A 14484-nucleotide genomic window follows, 5' to 3' on the forward strand; every position below is an offset into this window, starting at 1 on the left:
AGGATTCACACACCGGCATTCAGCCTCACATGAAAAATTCAAAAACACAGCCTCCTGGCTATATAACCCAATATTTCAGTTCATAACCCGACAATGTTCACACACTGCTCTTGCAGAAACTATAACTACAAGTGTTGACTTGGTCCTTTTAATGTTGATTTGAGGATGACAATAGAAAAATGCCAATCCTTGAAATTACTTGCTTGGGAAATGATTATTATTATTATTATACAGTATTTATATAGCGCCAGAAAGGTTTGCTCAGCGCTGTACATTATAGTGGGGGACAGAGCATGAGACAATACAGTAACAAAACAATACACAAGGGGTTCGAGGGCGCTGCTCTTTCGCATTTAAACTGTATGTGGTGTAATGGCATAGCACATATGCATTACATATCCTGGACATGTAATTGTTTTTTTTTTTTTAAGTATTGCTTGACTTAAATATGGCAAGAGTACCCTAAGCTGGTTCATTACAACTTTACAAAAAAGCTTTTTTTAATAGGTTTGGCTGTGATACCTGACTTTTATCCAGCAGTAATAGGTCTGAACTGAATAGTGGAAGTAGAAGCCACAACATATTTATTGCTATAGGAAAGTTTACTCTTCAAAAAGTGGGCTAAAGCCCTTAACGTCATACAAATTGGCCATGACACAACAGTGTAAACATATAGTTTGTGAGCTTTCTATGCAGTGTTTTAATAAAAGTTGATTAAAATGTCAAAACAGAGTGCACTAAAATACATCAAAACTACAACCTTGCATTCTCCTAACCCCCTCCCCTCTTCATATCCCCATTAGTCATCAAAAAACTCTAAATATTGACTTCAGTATGTGTTTGGTAGAAATTGGCGAGCACCAGGACAGTACGGGACAGTACAGGACATACTTGAATAGGCAGCAAACAGAAAGAGCTCTGCAATGTGGGCATTTTTTAATGTATCTACTGTGTCTGTTGTTGTCCACATGCATGAGGGAACACATGCTCTGAACCACATCATTGGGAGCAGCACCTCATGGAGACAGGTCAGTAGCAAATGGCTCTTTCTCAAGGGCACATGCCAGCCACTTTCTTTTATAATGCGGCTATTGTACCATTTTCCTCCCCAAGACCATGTAGCAGCTATATTTATGTTTAGGACTACTAGCATGCTCTTTTCCTCTTCCATTTCAAGTTTACATAACAGCCAGTTTATTTTGAGGATTGCTAATTCACCCATTTCCTCCTCCTCTCTCTCAGAGGCACATAGCAGGGCACATAACAGCAATTTTTTTTTTACTGCTTCCTGATACACCATTTTTGGAAGTGAGCGGGTTATTTTCTTCCGCTCTCTGTCACAATTTAAGGTAAAAACAGCCATAAAGGGCTCTGCTTGCCTGGCCGTGTCATTCATTCACAGAGTTATGTGACTGTGAAAACTAAAAATACCAACAGCCTTTTCAGCTGCTGGCTTGTAGTTAATTTTTTACCAGCAAAAACATGCACATTTTTTTTTTTACAAAGGTGAACATATCCTTTAATTTATTCTCTATGGTGTCTGTTTAAAAAAAATATATAATGTTCGGGGGGTTTATGTAATCTTCAATTCCAAAATATTTTTTTAAACATGCGTGCAACAAATAAAAAAGCAAAAACATCTTTGGCAACAAAAGGGTTAAAGGAAGGCATAATTGCTAGTTGGTGTGGCAGCAAAAGGCTGCATTAATTAGCCTTTTCCCTGTGAATGGGTTGGATTCACCTTGAATCCATGCGTGACCTGGACCCAAACATTATACGTATCCATGCATATATAGAGCACGTTCATTTACACATATAAAGTCTATATATAACTTCAAATAAACATTCAGCAGAAACATCTGAAACAAATAAAAGTGGCAAAATGCTCAAATGTATGAAGGTTATGTGTTTACTGACCACTGAGCATATATCACATTTTTTAGCATTTCAAGAGTTCAAAGGATTCGCCAAACAGAATGCCACAAGATGGTTATTTCATATGTCTTTAAGGACATTAGTTCCTCTCAGTGGATATAATAATGCTCAACTGACCTCATGCAACTGTAAGTCAGTTTTCAATTGGTAAGAGTTGTCTTTATTTCTTGCAGTATATTTCAGAACTCAATAAAATTACAGTTACAGACTTACACTTTTACAGACTTACAATCCTGAAATCACCAATACACTTGGGCATCAAACTTTTACTTTTTCCAAGCTGAAGAATTAGTATTTTTTATGAAAGTAATTGAATATGCTATAGTATTTTAAAGAAATAAACTGTCATATAACACATTTTAGGTGCATACCGATCAAAGTTTTTTGTGTATACAAAGGAGTTGATTTACTAAACCAGAGAGTACAAATTCTGATGCAGCTGTGCATGGTAGGCAATAACTTTCCAACTTCAGCTTGTTTGGTTAATGGTTAAAAAAAAAAAAAACCTGCAAAGTAATTGGTTTCTATGCAGAACTTCATCAGATTTTACACTTCCCAGTTTTAGTAAACCAAGCCCAAAGTGTCCCCTTATAATAAATACACATATTTATGCACAAGTTTATTCAAGCTGAGAGTTGCGATTAAAATAGCAAGTTTCAAGTGATGTGTATGGGTGCTTAAATCTGGCAAGGTTCAATTTGCCAATGGTTCAGCAAACACATATAAAAATTTGTGAACTGCAAATTCTGCTCTGAACCTACATTGAAGTCAATGGAAAACAAATTCTGAGGACGAATTCTGCCTTCCCCTGAGTTTGATTGGAAATGTATCGCCAAACAAATGGCATGGAAACTTAGGCACAAAAAAAAGGTACAGCAGAGGGAGGGTTTTTTTTATGTTGCTTTGAGTCACATGAAAAATGCACAAATCATTTAATTTACAGTTTTATGTGATGCAATGCAAAGATGTACGTGGTCATATCAGTTAAAAGGTTTTTTAGTAGTTTATGCAGTAACAAATTTATTTTCATCAAGCAGCACTAAGTTTACTTTGATCCGTGGATGTACAGGAGATTGGTAAAAATTTTCCACAGTATGTTTTACAAACATATACTTGTTTTATTTACTTGATCACATGATTATAATATTGTTATGACACCTTGATATGCTATATTGTATGTTGGAGAGATGCCCTGGGCAGTATTTTTCAAAGTATCAATATATAACAAGTATGATACTAGTTAGAACATTTCCAAATAAGTATCAGAAATAGTGACTGAGTAAAAGCAAGGGGGGTGGGATGCTGTAAGGAAAAACATCAAGAAAAGGAGCCAATAGTTTTAGAATATGGGCTTTGGACTACATAAGGCATTAGATCACTCCTAGACTGGAAGTTTTGCTTTAGGCTAATTAAGCCACATGCTCCACTAGCAGTGCAATCCAATCTGAGTGTTCTATCTATACATTATCATTCTTTCATACTGGCTTTCGAATACCAGTATTACTTCAGAGATTGTAGGGGGCATTGGTTGATTTCTATATGCTGGCAATTGTTATTCCAGATGCAAAAACACACAAAAAGTATGTCATTATAGTTATATAGATAAGTAGGTAGACATCAGTTCCATCATAGCTACATTAGTTGCAATGTAGGGGTAACACTTTTTTACAATATTTCTGTTAGAAGTAAAAAAATTGAGTATCAAAAGTTTCTGACACTCTTGCACTTCCAATATGTACAGTATATGTAAGATTAAAAATTGTTTAAGTAGCTCTCACACTTTTTATAAAGGTACAGCGGTACTCTCACAAATTGGAGTACCTGCCTTATAGCATAAAACACAGTGTGATTGACTATCATCACATAACGGCACTTACATGGAAATATATTATTTTGCCACAATAGACCACGCTTTGCTATAATAAAAGCACATAAGGTACCTGCCTTTCAGCATGACAATTTGTCCCCAGGTGGGAGCATTGTGTATACAGTGAGTATTTGATCAGAATGTGCCACACTTTACAACCGCAGTCCAGCCAGCATAAATAGTTTAAACAGACTTACATCATCTGCCTCTGAACTATATAAACAAACACTCAGCAGTAGTAACAAGACCTCAGCATAATCTAATTTATAGTGGTTACATTCTTTTTTAAGGTGTACATTAGATGAGATTTTTAAATGATTACCAAAAATCTTGAACAGAAAACAGAAAAGGTTGGTCTGCACATTAGATCAGGCAAAAGCAAAGCTTTGAAGATAAACCAATAGATACACTTGTAATTGATAATTGAACACCAGATCATTAAATACATTGAAGACTTAAGCTACCTTAGAAGTGTTTAATTGCAATGCAATGGAGGTTTGGAGAAAGATGTGCAGTGCATGACTAGCAAGGCAGCAGGCATATTACAGGGTTTATGTCAAATCTGGTCTACACATTCTCTTACTGTGACCATGAAGGTGTGCCTATATGCTATGATCATTATTCCAACTGCCCTATACACCAGCGAAAAAAAGCTGACAAATGGATACTATAACTGGTCGGAAATACCCTGCCACTAACAGGCCGCCACCTAAAACAAAGCAATAACAAGGAAAACTGCCAATAATCTAACATTCCACCTTTAAAACAAACCTGAAAGCCATTGATGTTCCATGGGATGACACTAAATTATCTGCAGCTGACAGAACTTGATAGAGAGCACTTACTGCCCAATGCACCAAATTGCCCAGGAGGAACTAAATCTGAGTAAGTACAGTGATAAACTGTTGCTGCCTCCATTTCTAATCCCTTTCACTGACATGAATTAATTTGAGACATCCAAATTAAAGTCTCAGACAGAATGAAAGTCTTAGAATATTACTGGATGCCCTTTTTGGATATTTTTGTTTTCACTGTTTTTTTTAGGAAAGTAATTTGCATCAGGTTAGTAGTGTAAATAATTTCAAATGTGTAGATAACATTATTAATCTCACAGATTAAAATGACGTACCTTCCGCCAAGGTCAGTGGTAACAGTTTGAAGAGTTAAAGACAATAGGGATGGTTTACTAAAACTGGAGAGTGTAAAATCTGGTTCAGCTCTGCATAAAAACCAATTAGCTTCCATTTTTTTCCATTGGGTTTCTCCAATCTTTGTTATCTGCATCTGTATTTTCTTTTAGTGTTGTGTAATGCTTCAGTGAGGGGCAACATCTCTTTCCTGGCCTGAAGCTTTGTCTTTGATAGGTCAGCATAGAGGGAAATTTCTGAGCATGGGTCGGGCAATGGAGATATGTTTCTCAAAATTTCCATGAGTTTCTCCTTAAAGTGGAGTTCTGTTATGGGATATTGTTTTTTATTTATTGATCTCTAAATACCTTTTTTTGCTGTCAGTATCCTGCACTTCCGGTCCGGCCACCTAGGCGATTTCGAAATTAGGCAATTCCCTAGGACTCTGGGAAATCACCATTGGTTTTCCCAGGTGTCTTTGGTAAGCCTAATAGTGAAGTCTCCCAGTATTTCTTGACCGGAAGTGACGTTATCGGGAGGAATGATTGACAGGTTGCCATAACAATGTGGCGGGATCTTCCGTCGCCGCTTCCATTGTTATTGCAACCTAGAAACAACAGTGTGCCGTCCTGTGTCCTTACAGCTCAAGTGCAAGGAGGTTCATGCTGAGTAGCCAGCCGCACCAAATCCAGAAAAAAGTAGGAGCTGGCTTCAGATGCCCACATTAGCAACGGACGCTGCCTGCCTGCCGGGATCCTGCTGAGGAATGTCACATTAACAAGTAAACAAAGGACATACACTTAGAACACTGTCCTAATTATATACTGCAACTGAAGAGAATCACGGAGGTGCTTTTTGTAGAAAAGTGCCGAGGAGACTGGAGCTCCACTTTACTATGGAAGACATGTACATTATGAATACAATATTCACATGGGAGTACATCTGGTAAATGCAATAATTTTGATAACCAATGAGCTCTGTCTATGATCATCTCATATGGTAAGATTTAGGATAGTAATCTGAGCTAATTTGTTGATGGTATTGTCAGAGCTCACCAGGAAGGATTTGCTGATACCTCCGAATTTAACATTATTTTGATGAGATCTATCCTCGAGATCCACCAGTTTAGAGTTTACCTTGTGTGGGTTCTCTGGGAGATCTGTAAGTGAATTTACCAGGTCATTATGAGCTTCAGCATACTCCCCCACCTTGTTTCTATGTGACTTACTTTTTCACCTATGTCTTGTTCCTTCATGTCCTTAAGAAGAAAGCTAAGCAGTAAAACCAACAAGTCCTGTAAGGTGATGTTAAAAAGACGCTGATCAGAGGTGGGGTAGTTCTCTATTGAATCAGCTATTTTTCTAGTGTCCTCTACAGATAAATCATTTCCCCTTACATCTGTTGTTGCAATTTTCCTCCTTAGATCTGGGATTTAAATTTGCTGGGCTCCCTGTAGCAGGCACTGGTTTACTAAAACTGGTGCACACAGAATCTGGTGCAGCTGTGCATAGTAACCAATCAGCTTCTAACTTCAGCTTGTTCAATTAAGCTTTGACAATAAAACCTAGAAGCTGATTGGTTACTCTGCACAGCTGCATCAGATTCTGTGTGGATCAGTTTTTTAAAATCTCCACCAGAGTTTTGACGAGTAGGATCGCCATACTGTATAGGAGACTCAGGGCAGGATGAATCAGTAGAGTGTTGTGAGGTGCTGAGGTGAGAAGAGACTGCAGGAGTTGCTCCTAATGTGTGTAAAATATAAATGAGTTTCTGTGGCCCCTCTAAAAACAGCCCCTCTCTTTTTCTCTTTTTACCTATCAGTATAGTTAGTCTCCAAGTTGCCAGCTTAACCACTTCAAGTCCGGACACTTTTACCCCCTTCCTGTCCAGGCCAATTTTCAGCTTTCAGTGCTATCAAACTTTGAATGACAATTGCGAGGTCATGCAACACTGTACCCATATGAATGTTTTAGCATTTTTATGAGACAGATAAAGCTTTATTTTGGTGGTATTTATTCACCACTGGAATTTTTTTTTTTTGCTATGTAAATGAAAATGTCCAAAAATTTTGAAAAAAGGTGTTTCTCTTATAAAATTTTGCAAATAAGTAACCTTTCTTCATAAATCTTGGCCCAAATTTATTCCGTTATCTTTTTAGTGAAAAAAAATAGTTGTGAATAGCCTTGTACCATGTGACCTCTGTGATCATTCACAGATTTCACACGTAGTAAGCAATGATGTCAGAAGTGACATCTTGCTTACTACTCTGCATGTGATCACTGATTGGCCAATCAGTGATCACATGATCGGGACCTCGCACAGAGGACACAGCGGGCACCGAATCGTGGTGCTGCGCGCTCCCAGGGAGCGAGCTCAAGCAGGGGGCAGGGAGGCTGTTTATAAACGGCCACCTGACCCTGCACTGCCACTGTCCGGCCGTTTATATACAACGGACGGATGGGAGGTGGTTAAGTGATGTAGTGCTGCAGGTGTGTCTGTTTCTACTGAAGTAAAGACGTAGACTTGTTCAAGAACAAGAGGTCACCTAACATATGGCAATCAGCTTCAGCCACACACCAGTAACAGAATAGTTTTAAATGAAGGAAAACAGGCTCAAATGCAGAACTGCCCCCTCTGCTTGCTGTGGTTGGATTGGTCAGCCACTTTTAATATGTTCTTACCACTGCTTTGTCTGCCAGGACCTGTTCACTCCCTGCAGCCTCAATGCTCACACCTTTGTTTCCCATTTTAGGTGTGTCTGTCATTGTTGTTTAGTTGTGGGTGACTGCCTAGGTTTCATGTGAACTTGATTCTAATACAGTAAAAGGTTATACTAATAAATCAGTGAACACAGGGTGAAACACAAGACAATGTAGCCTACCCCTCCAATCCAATGCATAGAATAGCACAGTTTGGTATAATATGACTAGTCTGAGCCTCTGTCTTTTAAAGTGAGGGGCTGGGGATGACTTATCCAAATCCCCCCATTATTGACCCTTCTAAGCCTGCTGATCATATCCAAAGGCCATGAAGTGCATTATGATTTAAAAAAAAAAAAATTTATCCCAGTTAAATTGCACATAAAATCACAAATGCATGTGGATCAGAACCAGCCAGATTTGCAGCAAAACCATGACTGCCGTGAATCTGCACCTCATTCAGTGTGATGTGCATGTGTTATTTTAGAATCCCTGATTAATACTAGCTGAATTACAAGACATATTTTGTTTGTTGTCTCTAAATACCTTAAAAAAAAGACTTGCAAAGTTCTGATCACATGACCAGAAGGTCTTCCCTCCATGTATACCAATGTTCACATAAATAAATGAAAGAAGATAGGTGCATACAAAAAAGTGGATTGTAGGCAACCACCAAAGAATACCAAATCAAATGCAACTAAGGAGATGATGCTGAAGTTTTGGTTTAAACAGGATGGATTTTTAATAAACAGAATTGTGCATTTACACAAACATACCCAATTCCCCTTTATTTATTTATGTTAATGAATTGATGTGATTTTTTTAGTTCTAATGTTTTATCTATTCCTGATGTCCTTATTTAATTATATAATTAAATCACATCTACAAACACATTTTTTGACCCCCAACAGTACCAAAAAAACAAATGCAGCACAGTCTGTAATACTCACCTTCAGTCTGGAGTTGAGGACATACTGTGTATTTAGGAAATCATGGGCCCTGCATTCATTGTATTTTAGCAGAGAGCAACAAAGACTCTTTGCAATGCCAGTGACCACCCACTTGTATGACCAGGAGAAGAAGGTGATTCAGCATATCATGAGACTGACCAATATACATTACAAAAAGGTAAGTACCTTATATTAAAAGAAAAGCATAACATATCATTGGAAGAGGAGGGCAAAGACCAGAACTGAGCTTCAACCCCTTGCCACCAGCTCACTGGACATCTGCTGTGGTTGGGAAGCACAGCCAGGCGAGGAGATGTACCTGTACATCGCCAAGCACATGCGCCCACCACTGTGATTGACTGCAGTATCATGTGATCGCCAAGATCAATCACAGCGATCACATGATATTATGTAAGCGAACTGTCAAGAATAGCTTCCATTCATTATCAATTTTCTTACTGTTGTGATGCATATGATTCACAGCATCACATTAATAAGCAAGCTGTAACGAATGTAAAAAAAAAAAAGAAATACGTTTTTAAAAATTTTATAAAAATGTATATATTTATTTATTGTTACATACTGTCACCAGTCAGTATCTCTGATCACTGCCACCACAGTTATATGATGATGCTGTACTGCACTGATCACAGCATGTAAAACAAATTGATAAAAAAAAAATTGTATTTATTTATTTATTCTACAAAAAATTGTGGCAAAAAAATTACAACTTCAAAAAACTTGCCATGATTCTTACTAAATAATTTGGACTGTCTACTTTCCAAAAAGGGCACACCTGGGGGGTACTTGTACTGTCTTGCCATTTTAGGGCCTCATGAAATGAGAGGTCATCAGTACATCAAGATTGATCAGTTTTCGTAGATTCTTTAAGTTTCACACCGACACTATACACTGATTTGGGTTATTTTAACCAAACAAATGCAGCAGACTGCATTTTGGCCTAAATATAAAGAAATATTATTTGTTTGGAACATTTTATAACAGAAACAAATTTTTGGTATTTTATTCCATTTATTTAGCAAACAATAAAAAACCTTCTGGAGATCAAGTGGTTAAATATCATTAAATAATAAAATGTTAAATAGTGAATTTGATATGCTCTCATCTAGTTTTCGTAGATTCTTTAAGTTTCACACAGACACTATACACTGATTTGGGTTATTTTAACCAAACAAATGCAGCAGACTGCATTTTGGCCTAAATATAAAGAAATATTATTTGTTTGGAACATTTTATAACAGAAACAAATTTTTGGTATTTTATTCCATTTATTTAGCAAACAATAAAAAACCTTCTGGAGATCAAGTGGTTAAATATCATTAAATAATAAAATGTTAAATAGTGAATTTGATATGCTCTCATCTAGTTTTTGCATTCACAATGTATTTCAGCTGTCAGCATCATTGGCTATGTATTTTGTCTTACTGTAATCTTTTCTTATTCTTTCTAGTATTTATAATCTAGAACTACATTACCATCAATTAATGAATTAAATAATTAATTAATGTGAATATTTCTGCTGTGTATTTCATGAATACTGTACAACATATCTAAAAATGATACAGGAATAAGACTTCCCACCTACATATTGTAAAGGTAATAGTGCAAGGGCTGAGTGCAGAGCCTGGTGTATAGAGAATTATTCAAGTTATTTTGGGAGTAGTATATAAACCCAAAGCAAAGAAAAGCTTAAAATATATTTGTTATTACTTTACCTTTTATTTTAACTAGATAGGCAAGTGAACATGCATCCAAATCTATGGCTCACCAGTAAATATAATGCATAGTTAATGTATAGACATTAATAGTGTTAAAGGTTTTCATAACTATTTACTATCAAATTATATTTAAAACCAACTTAAAGAATGACAGATTCTACCTACAGGAACATTTTGTCGTCAAGCTGAGGGTATCAGAGTCGGAGCCAGGCTGTTAATTAAAGTCCCCTGAAAAAGAATTACGGGGATTAAAAAATTAACATGTGATCACATGACCACCAAATGCTTGGTTCTAGGTCTTCGATGAGCAGAGAACTCTAACTTTTATCTCAGTCACCAGCTTTCTGCCATGTCCCACCAGTGCTCACTAGAGCACCACACTGCAGAGGGGGCAGGAGTGGCTGGCTTGGTCACTCAGCGGCACGCTGAGAGACTTAGCCAGCTGCCAGCCAGGATCCTGACATAAGAGTCAGGATCTTTTCAGAGTATGGACAAACTTAGTGATGTCAGCAGACAGCAGGCTTTACCTTGCTGTCTTTGAATACGGGTCACAGGCACTGCTATTTATGCACATACTGCATATGAAACAGAATGATTAGGTAATACAAGTCTATTTACCGGTTTCTGTTGCTTGAAATCCAGTCAGAGATCATTGTTGCTGCTTCCTGATGACACTGCTTATTCCCAAAACTGCAAGCCAGCATAATAACTTCTCTACGTAGCTCTCTAGAATAGAATGGTATGTATGAAAACCAAGGGTACATATATTCCTATCAAAAAACTTGTGCCAAGGCTATTACACATTTAATGCAAAATTACAAAAAAATAAAATTACTATTTAGGTAAGGACTGTTTGCCATGTGTCTGACTTCCAGTTTAATTTGCCAAAGAAATCACATTTATTTCTTCTGTCTGTCATTGCTAAAAACATGCGGTTGTGGTTTTATTTCTCATCTCGGACTTTTTCTCAATTAACAGCTAAGCAATGAACTGTTACAATTTTCATTAATATATTTATCTCCTGATATTACTTTGTTTTTATGAACCTTACAGGTAAAATGTTCAAATTACAGTTTACTGCTTTATAAGGCTGTTATTCTAATTTTAATTACCCTCTTTTATTGTTTAAATCTGCAGTTTGCCAGACAACAGCTTAGAAAACAAAGCATTTACAGATTATGACTATTCCATGAGGATGTAAATAAAGCCTTAAAAATTTCCATTTTAACCTACTGTAAAGTGTTAAAAGCAATAATACTTTTAAAAGCATTAGCAGTCAAAGATGGCAGCTCTTCAACAATGAACTTTACATACACAAATCACGACTCATAAAAGCCTGAAATAAATTCTGACATTTTAAGGCGACTGATTCACTTATATCAAAAGACTTTCACTTAAAGGCATGTTTAGAACTTTTGTCACTGCACAAACCTGACATTAATTTTACAAGCAATAGGGGAGCAATCAGAAAACAAGAAAAATGTGCTAGTTCAATTTATTTTAGATCAACACGTTTCTAAGTGAAATCTCACATTCAGTGAGGAAACTCAAGTGCAAAAAACTGGAACCAAACAGAAGCAGATCAGCTAGTGACTTTAAAGTCTTGTCATGAAAGAAATATGAAGGCTGCCATTGTTGTATTTTATACATATGATAGTTCGCACCAATGCTTTGTGTTTCACAAACATGATACGCGCATGCAGATCAATAGTTAAACTTCACCATGACTTCACTTGCTGCATGACTTTTACAGAACAACAAGGAAGGGCAACCATACTATTAGCATTTTGAGAAGGTCAGTAGTGGCAACCCCCCACATTCCTAGCATAATTTGCTTCCTATATCCATTAGTCATAATTGTTCAAGAGAATAATGCTGATTCTGATCTGGATGTTATTAGTGAACTCTTTTCCCAAAGGGAAGCTAGAGATTCAAAGGATTTTATTTACCGCACATTGACATACAGCAGGAGAAAGACACAGTTCACACTACAAAAACAGTGTATATAAAGAATAAGTGTATCTGAAGTAATGATGTTAAGGAAAGTGACATTTGGTGCATGTGCAAACATTCTGGTACCCAGAGATAAGCATAAGTTCAAATCTCAACATCACTTTGAGGTTGTAACTCAAGAGATAAGCAGAACATTGTTTGCTTTAAAAATGTCATGCAGGAGAATATAAATCTCAAAGATGCTGGGCCTCAGAGAAATGAAATATCAAACGAGAAAGACAGGAAAAAGGTGCATCATGCTGCTACAGTCACACTGTGCAACACTAATGGAGCTTTCTTCTTTTGAAGCGGCATTGTATGACTTAGTATAAAAGATAAACTCCCTTAGGATTCATAGGAGTAACTACAGCAGAAAATGCGTGAAAGGAAGAAAAACACAGGAAGAGACAAATAACAGAAAGCTGTGGACTAATCCTTGTCAAAATATTTTCTGAACCTGTGCATTTAAATCATACATAACTAGAGAAGAATAATTCCACTGTCTTGCAATTTAACAGAAAAACTCGTCATTGAAAACACATGAAGCTGAAAAGGTGTAGTTTCTCATTTAGAATTTTACAAGCAATATGGTGTGATATTTACAAATTTTTTTTTTCCTGAATGATTGTGATGCTGTGGTATGGATTAAAAAGAATGCTGTCATACTCAGTCTGATAGGATGTCTGGATTATTGATCCATTGTGTCCATTAGCTGGCCATCCAAGGCGGAAATACATGGTTGCCACTTGCTTTAGTACATATTCCTGAAAGGAATTAAAGAGGATGTATTAATTATTTAGATATGTTTATATGCTCGTCTCAGATCAAACACTGAAAAAATAAAACAATGACAATCTATAAATTGTTAAATATCACATGCCAAATAAATATTATGTATGTATTGAAGGAAAGCATACTGACAATTTGTAAGCAGACATTTGCTGAAGTTTATAAAATAAATGAAGCTTCTGAGCATTTGAATATTAGTTTAAAATTCAGAATACTAATATATTCAGAAAGCCGTGGCCTTTTTCTGAATAATGGATACGTGTGTAATTTGGAAAAAACAGAGAATGGTAGCCATTCAAATCAATTTCTAACTTGCAGAAAAAGATAACTGGCAAAGGTTTTAATGCATGCATACTGTTAGATTTTAACTTCAGTAATTTCATATATATATATATTGTATTTAAAGTAAAGTTGTTAAACTTGTAATGCAAGCAAAAAAAGAGAGTGTCATTGTTGTCCTTGTTTAGAAAATGCTATTTGTCTGGTTGCCATGCTGATGCTTAGACTTCAGTCACTAACATGGAACAAATATGTAAGCCAGGGTTATGACATCACACTTCTATTTTATTCAGATGTTTGTTTCAGGCCAGTGACTCAGAAACTAATAAAACCAGCGACAGCCAAAACAGTAACATTTTGAAAAAAAGGGGTCAACAATTGCAGCCTCCAAATATCTCTCAGTCAGGGGCGGACTGACAACTCATGGGGCCCCTGGGCAATAGGGGATCATGGTGCCCCTGTGTCCTTGCCCAAACTCAAAAAAGCCTATGAAAAAGGTACCAGGGGCATCTCATGGGGGCCCCCTACTGACCCCGGGCCCTCCGGCAGTGCCCAAGTTTCCAAATGGTCAGTCCGCCCCTGCTCTCAGTGCGTATTTTTTTAAAGTAAAAGCAATACTAAATAGTATTGTTTTAAAACCATGTGTTTTGATTACTTTTAATATTTTAACTAGAGTTTTCAAATAGGTGCTAAAAGGCAATAAATGCACAAAACATCCCCATATCAGGTCTTGTTATTGCTCCTGCATAAAATTACTTTGTCATATAAACACAATGACTGTAGACATGTATGACCCAAATGGAATCACTACGTTGCTGTCCTCTGTCTCCTTAGTTGCATTATGGAAAATAACATTTCAACAATGTGCTTAGTAAAGCAGTTATAGCAACAAAAAAGACATCCCCATAACACTGTTTTGAACACATACATCCCTACACCATAATATTTCATATAATAATAGAATCACACATGAATCATGTATCACACTACCAACATGCCAGCCGGATGTAAATAGTAAATGGCGAGATGTCTGACTCATATGTCTGGCTATCTAACTGAATATTTCCGCTGGTGATATTAAATGTGTCTATTCATCTGGTTTAAAAC

At 36.7% G+C, this 14484-nt stretch overlaps 1 protein-coding gene across 1 annotated transcript in view; it reads right to left on the reverse strand.

Moving 5' to 3' along the window:
* TRHDE (thyrotropin releasing hormone degrading enzyme) overlaps positions 1-14484 on the reverse strand; it is a 934547-nt gene that overhangs the window by 75307 nt on the left and 844756 nt on the right. Inside the window, exons 14-15 of the mRNA XM_089674098.1 lie at positions 12976-13073; positions 10936-11043 (exon numbers count right to left, since the gene is read on the reverse strand). Coding sequence (XP_089530224.1) covers positions 10936-11043; positions 12976-13073 — 206 coding nt within the window. The remainder of the gene's footprint in view (positions 1-10935; positions 11044-12975; positions 13074-14484) is intronic.

This window comes from Staurois parvus, unplaced genomic scaffold (assembly GCF_062004578.1).
Source record: "Staurois parvus isolate SC_StPar_1 unplaced genomic scaffold, SC_StPar_1.0 ptg000147l, whole genome shotgun sequence".
In the NCBI taxonomy this organism is placed as follows: domain Eukaryota; kingdom Metazoa; phylum Chordata; class Amphibia; order Anura; family Ranidae; genus Staurois; species Staurois parvus.